At 38.3% G+C, this 7,851-nt stretch overlaps 1 protein-coding gene across 1 annotated transcript; it reads left to right on the forward strand.

Annotated features, from left to right (window-relative positions):
• Positions 1-2,251: 2,251 nt before the first annotated feature.
• LOC146696594 (uncharacterized) lies at positions 2,252-6,034 on the forward strand. The gene is made up of 4 exons (XM_085474750.1): positions 2,252-3,294; positions 3,822-3,977; positions 4,092-4,184; positions 5,250-6,034. The coding sequence occupies exons 1-4, from the start codon at positions 2,950-2,952 to the stop codon at positions 5,547-5,549; spliced, it is 894 nt and encodes a 297-aa protein (XP_085330876.1). The 5' UTR covers positions 2,252-2,949; the 3' UTR covers positions 5,550-6,034.
• Positions 6,035-7,851: the final 1,817 nt, after the last annotated feature.

Here is a 7,851-nt window from a genome sequence, read left to right on the forward strand (position 1 = left end):
TCCGACAGCATCATTCTGGCATAGGCTATGTAAACCTACTTGACATTAAGACTTTACGTAAGCAGTTTGTACATAGTATGATTATCTAGGGTCATTAGTAGTTTGTTAAGTTAGTACACATTTTTACAAAATGGGCTGGGTGTGCAAAATGTGTACATTTCTAACTACAAAAACACTACAAAAACAGGGCTGCTAAAACATTATAGATTACGCCATAGTTATGGAGGGGGATGTCTCCCATGTCCTCACCAAGATTGTTTTTGTTCCTTCAAAACTTGGGGTAGCCTTAGATCACATCTATCAAGAAATCACTCTCAGGAAACTCAGGAACGAGTCACATCTGCAGAAACTCTGTCTTTCACTTGCCAGTGTTGTAGCACCAGTGCAATCTCCACAGAAAAAATGTTTTTCGAGCACCTTGGTCGACATTTGAAAAAACACGAAACGGTCATTTGTGTATTTAAAAACTGCAATTTCAGCACTAATGTTTATGGAACATTTGCCTCCCACAGAAGCCAAAGGCATACTCCTCATTCACTGCAAGACTTCAAGGAAAACCTGTTAAAAAGGTATGTGTGTTCTTCAAACACAGAAGATTGTAGTAATATGGATGTTCAGGATGAGGAATTATCGATTACCAATGATGGTCAAGGTAACGATGATGATGTGAGAGATCTACCAAATATCATTGAAAAAAACATGGCATTGTTGTTTCTAAAACTGGAGAGCAAATTTAACGTATCTAACAAGTGTATTGATGAGATTATTGAGGAATTACACTTTATCACCGAAACAGCATCAGGCCCCCTCATAAAAGAGATTTTACAGTCCTGTCTGAGGAAGAACAATTGTGAGATAGATGAATCTGTTGTGTCAGATATGGTGACAGAGCTTTGTGAGGCCAACCCCTTTACCTCCACCTTGTGTAGTGGTGGTTCACTTTCTTCTGCCTACAAGAGAAGGGCATATTTTAGGGAGCAGTTTGCTGTAGTGGAACCAGTGGAGTATGCACTTAGTAGGGAGGCAGACAGAAGCTTCCAGTATGTTCCTATTCTGAAGTCATTGCTTCAGGCTATGACACGGAAAGAGATCCAGGATTTGATCTTGCATGATGAAAAACCTCAAGGTAAAGATGGAACACAGTACAGGGCATTTTGTGATGGCATTTATTATAAAACAAATGAGTTGTTTTCTGGAGAAGATCCTACCATTGCTATTATTCTGTATATTGATGACTTTGAAATATGCAATCCCTTGGGTACGTCAAGGAAAAAACACAAAGTCACTGCTGTGTACTGGGTGATAGCTGATATTCCTGCACAGCTCAGATCTTCACTGACCTCCATCTTCTTAGCAATTCTCTGCAAGGCTGATGATGTGAAAAGATTTGGTTACAGTACTGTACTGGAGCCACTGCTGAAAGACCTTGTGAGCTTGGAGGAGGAGGTAAAATGGTAAATGGCCTGCATTTGTATAGCGCTTTTCTAGTCTACTGTAGATGTTACTGTGCTAAGAGAAGACATCAAGGAAGCACTGCATGCTAAATTTGCTGGTGAAACACGCATTCAGATAGCCAACAATGTATGTTATAGCGGCACAAAGTATGCAGTTGGCATGATTTTGGCTAATGGCTCGACAGGTGGTGTGACAGATTTTGGAGAGTTGATCCAAATAGTTGTTTTGAAGGGCATGCTTGTATTCATTGTTAAATGCTTAAGTGCTTGGTCAATTGAGCATCTCAGGAGCTATGTTCTTGAGAAAACACACACTGTGAAAGTGCTAGAGCCATCAGAGCTGTCTGATATCTTCCCCTTAACACCTTACATGCTTGGTGGAAAAAGCATTGTAACCCTGAAACGTTACATTTATGTCCCATAGAATGCCAACATAGCCTTGACTTGTCAAATTTGGAAGTCAACAAAAGTCCAGAACAAAAAGACAGTAACAGGGTTTTCTCATTTGTAACTTTTATATGATGATCAGCCTTGACATTACATTAAGATGTGGGTACAAGATGCAAATAAAGTGCAAGAACATAGTATGATATTGTTGTTGACGTTGTTATAATGTAGTCTTCATGTTTGCATTTAAAACAGATTGAGAAAAATTAGAAGGAATAGAGTTTGGTGTTGGCCTGGTATTTTGTGAAGCCAACTCTGTGGGAAACGCTATTGTGCATTTTTTACTTACCTTCATTGTTATGGTGCTCACTGAAACATTTTAAACCTTTTTTTTTTATTATTACAGATGTCACAACCAGCCCATCTACGAGTGATTCTTTCAGAACATGATGTCGAGAAACTGGCATTACCATCTGGAATCCCTGGAACAGTTGAGGAACTTCAAACAGTTGTTCAAGATACATTTAGGATTTCTGGGGATTTCTGTTTTCATTACAAGGATGCTGATTTTGGTAATGAGTTTTTCTCCTTGCTTTCAACAACTGACATTAAGGATAAGGACACTATCAAGGTGATCTATATCCAGGAACCTCCTACACTAACTCTGACCTTAACAGATGTAGACAGATCCTTTACAAGCCTTGCTGATGATCCTCTTCAATTTTCTGATGATGCCTGCTCATCTGCATTGTCACATGACACATTGCCTGTCTCTTCAGAATTAGAGACAGAAATACCAGTCCAGCGATCAAATGGATGGCCCATAGAATTTCCAATCCCTCGTTTCTCTACCAGTACGGAGATTCTGCTGCAGTCCGGCAATCAAAACTTCATTTGTTCTGGGACTGTTTTTGGTACTAAAGATCTCATCACACTACTTCCAGACATCCTTGGAAGTTTAGCTGAGGCTATTTTTGAGTACACTGCTTATCCATCAAGTGCACAACTAAATCAAGTAGCAGAGACCTTGACTAAAAAACATCCCTGCCTCAAAGAACCAGGTTCTTTTCATGGATGTTATGGATGGATTCAGCGCCTCAAATATAAAATGAACAACTTCAGATCCAATCTTCGAGGTACTGGCTGCCCCGAAATTGTGGTGAACTCACTCAAGAGGAAACCAGCACATGAGCAGGCTCCTGCTAAAAATGTTAAAAAGCCTAAAAAGGCTGAAGTAAATTACCTACCTCCACATCCTCAAGGGGAAACAAGTGGAAGTTTGGAGAAGGAAAGAGTGGACCTCTTGTGTGAAGTGATGAAGAGGGATAATTGCCAGGTGATTGCAGGGAAAATGGGTAAGACATTCTCTCTTCGCAGGCAAGAAATCGTATATGAGGCACCCGCTATCAGGAACTTCATGGAGCGTTGGCCTGCATTATTTGATGCGACACAGGTAACAAAAATTTTCTCTTACATTTCATACATAATACACTCATATCACTCCCCATATGTTCTATATTTGATTTTCTGATTACAATCTTAATCCTAATGCACAAAGTAAAAAAATAAATAAATAAACATTCTCATACACAAATATTTTTGAATGCAACAGTAAATAAGCAGAAACATGACTCCAACATTACAGAAAAAAAAAAAGATGAATGTGGTGGATTATCAGTTTAAAGCAAGTTTATCCTAAATGCTTTAAAAACAACAGGTTTCTTTTAAAGATAATTTTGGTGAAGTCTGCAGTTTCCTATAACAGAGTATTTAACTGGTCCAGGTTTTCACAAGTGACTCATTTAAAGAGTATGGGGAAAAAACAATCAGTAATAGTGGGCCATTTTGATGTTGTCCATTTTACTGCTGTGGTTCATACAGATTTAGTTGTTCCTCTTTAACTAATGTATTAGAACATTCATTAATGCAATATAGCTAATTGTCTGCAAGGATTAATTCTTCTGTTTGTGTCATCTACAGATAAAGGAAGAGTTCAAGAGAATAACCACTGTAAGCCTGGAATCCACGTTAATGGCTAAACTTGACCATTGCATCCCAAAACTGATGGATGTCGTTTCATCAAGGGGAGGAGCTAAAGGAGTGAGAATCAGGCAGATCAAGGACATGCTTCTTGAGGTATGATAACTATTTAGACTTTGTGTTGCACTTTGTGTTATCTTTGAAATGCACTTTGTTGGCAGTCACCCATGTAGTTTATACTCATACTTTATCTTTTTTTTTCTTGAATAGCACAATACAATTGAAATGCGCAGAGAAGTAGCCATCCCCTGCCTTATCACATACCTTGGAGAGAAGGAAGAAGACCTTTTCATGGAGTTTGGTGTAAGTAATTCAGCATCTTAAACACAAATAAATCCACACAATCACAGTGTAAATTTGTAAATATTTTTCACTTAAGGTCACACCCTGACCAATAATATCATAGCAATGGCCTATTCAGCTTAGGTGTTGGGCATGGCAAAAGGCTCCTTGAACAATTCAACTAATGATTGTAGCGTTTCACTTAATCATTTCAGCTAATCCAATATGTCAAAGCTAATAATTATGTATATGTTCGATTTGAGTTTATTGTTTTCCTTAGTTTTACATTCTAAATTGATGACCAAACCTGGCATACAGTTGTTTAGTTTTCTTAAAAACAAACTAGAATGTTGTCTTTAGGCCTACACAAGTGAACCTCACATTAAGCAAGTAAATCCCATGTTAGAAATCGATTTAGGTAGAGCAGGTCAAACTGGTCATAGAAAATGTTGTTCATGTTGTGTGGTTAAAAAAAATCAAAACAAAAAACGGGCTGTGTTTTTATTGATTTGTCTTATGATACCATAATTTTGTCTCATGCTTATTGATGCATCCTATTTGGGTCAGTGTGTGTGTGTGTGTGTGTGTGTGTGTGTGTGTGTGTGTGTGCACTGATCTTCTGAATTATTAAGATTCAGCAAGGATAAAAGTCTAATCTATTGTTAACCATTCCTCGCCGTCAGTCCTCTGACCGTGGTCGGGAGACGCGAGGGGAGATGCTTCCTCCAGGGCCGAAGTTTGTCCTCCTCCGGGGTTAACTCCCTTCACTTTTGTGGAGTAGTGAGGCAGACAGAAATCAGCCGAGGCACCGGAGAGTACTGAAGAGATGAGGCTTTAATAACAGTACTGCACACTTTGAAAACACACTGCATAGCCTGTAGCCCATTAGAACGCTGCTCCCGGTCGCCCTCTCTACCCATGACACGCTCTCTCTCTCTCTTTTCCCTCTTTCGCGCCCCGCGTTTCCTTCACGCGCATGCTCACACACACATCACATACACTCCTTACTGCACCCAGTCACACACAAGACAGCAATTCCTGCAACACTATAATCAACTAACCTATTTTTAAAATGTGCTTTACAAGGACACAGAAGAATTTGAGGCCAACCTAGAAAGGCAGGTGATGAAAATTGCCATCATCGGTGACCGGTATACCCCTGGATCTGACCACAAGACTGCAACCATTGTGGTAGAAGGAACAAAAATCCTGGAGGGCCCGGATATCCCAAGTTGCTGTGCGTTACTCATGGGCATAATATATGCTCTCAATCTGAGCTATTGCAAGGAACTGAAATATACTTTCGAAGTCTTTCAGAAGCTGTTGCTTGATCTTGATGGACTGAGAGCCAGTGCAAAAGTAAGTCTCAAGAACAGTATGTTCTAAAGATGTCACTTGTTTTGAGCACTAAGAAATTTTATTCAGATTGTGTTACTTTGTATTTGGAAGTCCACTGGGAAAAAAATGATAGTGTTGATAAAAAATAGAAGACACTAATTTTTTTCTATCTAGTTATTTTTGATATTATATTCAAGAAATGTGTCTTGACAGTTGTTGTACTACCCTGTCCTTAAAACTTATCCTGCATTTAATCCTCAAAGAGATGTGCTGATGAATGAACCAGCATTATGTTAAACATGTTGACTCTGTTTCAAAAATTGTTAACCATTTTGAGTCCTGTATGTGTAAAATTAATCTTAAATGTGTTTACTGCATGAAAGTTTGAACACTGAAAGTTAACATTTACTGAACACTTAGTACAAATGTTTTCTAAGTGGATTTCTGGTTTATTTTCACTGTTTAACTATAAGGTGTTGAATTGCCTAAAGTAAAATATAAATTGTACAAACTGTACAAACAATAAAAAAAGTTAATTGCTTAAAAATGTGGAATTCATTCAATTCTTAAAAGCTAGTGCAATAATAAAAACAAGAAAAAGCTAAAATTATGATGATAATGAAGAAAATCAGCTACTTAATATTTTAAATGATTAACTTAAAAAAATGTTTTCGTAACTACTATCATTAATTACATAACACTTAAAAAACAGTTTTGAATAATATGGAAAAAGAAGTTGGAGGAACATAAATTATTTGAGTAAACAACTTAAAAACATGTTTTTAAGTTACCAATTATTAAGTATATGGTAATTAAAATTACCTTTACTTATAGAGGAAAAGTTCATTCCTCTAACTCAATGTAGTTTGTTGGTTCAACGTAATTTCTACACAAGTTATCTTAACGCAAAAAGATTAATGGAAACTGTTGCGTTAATTTTTTTTGTTGAGCTTAAACAATAGTTTTTAGAGTGTACACATTCACACACTGGTGATGGCAAGCTACATTGTAGCCACAGCCACCCTGGGGCGCACTGACAGAGGCGAGGTTGCCAAACACTGGCGCCACTGGGCCCTCTGACCACCACCAGTAGGCAACGGGTGAAGTGTCTTGCCCAAGAACACAACGAACGAAACTGTCCAAGGCTCAAACCGGCAACCTTCCGATTACAAGGCGAACTTCCAACTCTTGAGCCACGATCGCCCCACCTACTCAGATGTAGACAAAAAAGGATCTTTAATAGATTCTTGTTTGGCATAGGAGAAACAAAAACCTAAGGAAGGTAAGTGATGACAAAGAAAACCACTCTTCTGGTCCATGTGGGGCTTCTATTGAGGTTCTGAAACTGCAGAAATGTGACACGGTACAGGAAGGCCACCACTTTGTTTGCTGCATTGTATTTACAATATTCTTTGGTGGTGATGGTGGGAGGGAGATGCATGTTTAATGAACCACAAGGTCTTTCAATGAGGGATTGAGGAGTCATCTGCTCCCACTGATCACATATATCATAAAGATGTAACATCAAATGGAGTTATTGCGTGTAACATAACTGAATGCTTTTCATCTTTCATCAGTTCAAATAAATCCATACATTTTTCTTATTACTTTTTTTTTAAAATGCTTGTGTTTCGACTCATTTCTTGTCAAAGTTGGCAGACTTTATTTTTAAGGAAGAGGTGGTCTCATTTAATGAGCGTGCATCAATGAACTCTGAATGGCCCACTGATTCCAGAAAGAAACTTACTGGCCTAAAATGCTCTTCAGTTGTCAAATGCAAGTCTGCTTTAGAAAACAACATAATTATCTGTGATCAACAGATCTGTCTGAATAGTCTCAGGTGTGTGGCCAACATGAGAGAGAGGTAAGGGAAATAGGGAATGCTCACAGTTGATGTGTTAATTATAGAAGAGTCATGTAACTTATGCTTCAGTTTCTACTAGACACACTCTGTGTGTGCTACAGTCATACAGGAACCAAGACTGGGGCGAATAAATGTACAGAGCTGACTGGAACCAAGAACCATCGAATAAATTCATTAAAAGATCCAACGGGTGGATTCACTGTCTGTGATGGACAGGCTTCAGACAACACTGATGTAAATACTGCAAACTTTACTAGGAGCCCACCCGGCCTGTAGCAAAGAAAGGAATGTCCAATACTATTTCTATTTGTACCTTTCAAAGTAAAAGACGAGGAATGTTAACAGTAAAGTTAATTTACATTAAAGTCAGTAGCAAGCAGTACTCTCTTTAATCTTGATAAAAGTATATTTCACATACTTAAGTTCAAGTTGGAGGGTGTAGAAGAGATAAAATACAGATTGGTCCAGATCACAGTGGAAGAGGTC

This window comes from Copadichromis virginalis, linkage group LG12 (assembly GCF_057382275.1).
Source record: "Copadichromis virginalis isolate Kocher_CV1m ecotype Utaka linkage group LG12, C_Virginalis_male_GT1.1, whole genome shotgun sequence".
NCBI lineage: Eukaryota > Metazoa > Chordata > Actinopteri > Cichliformes > Cichlidae > Copadichromis > Copadichromis virginalis.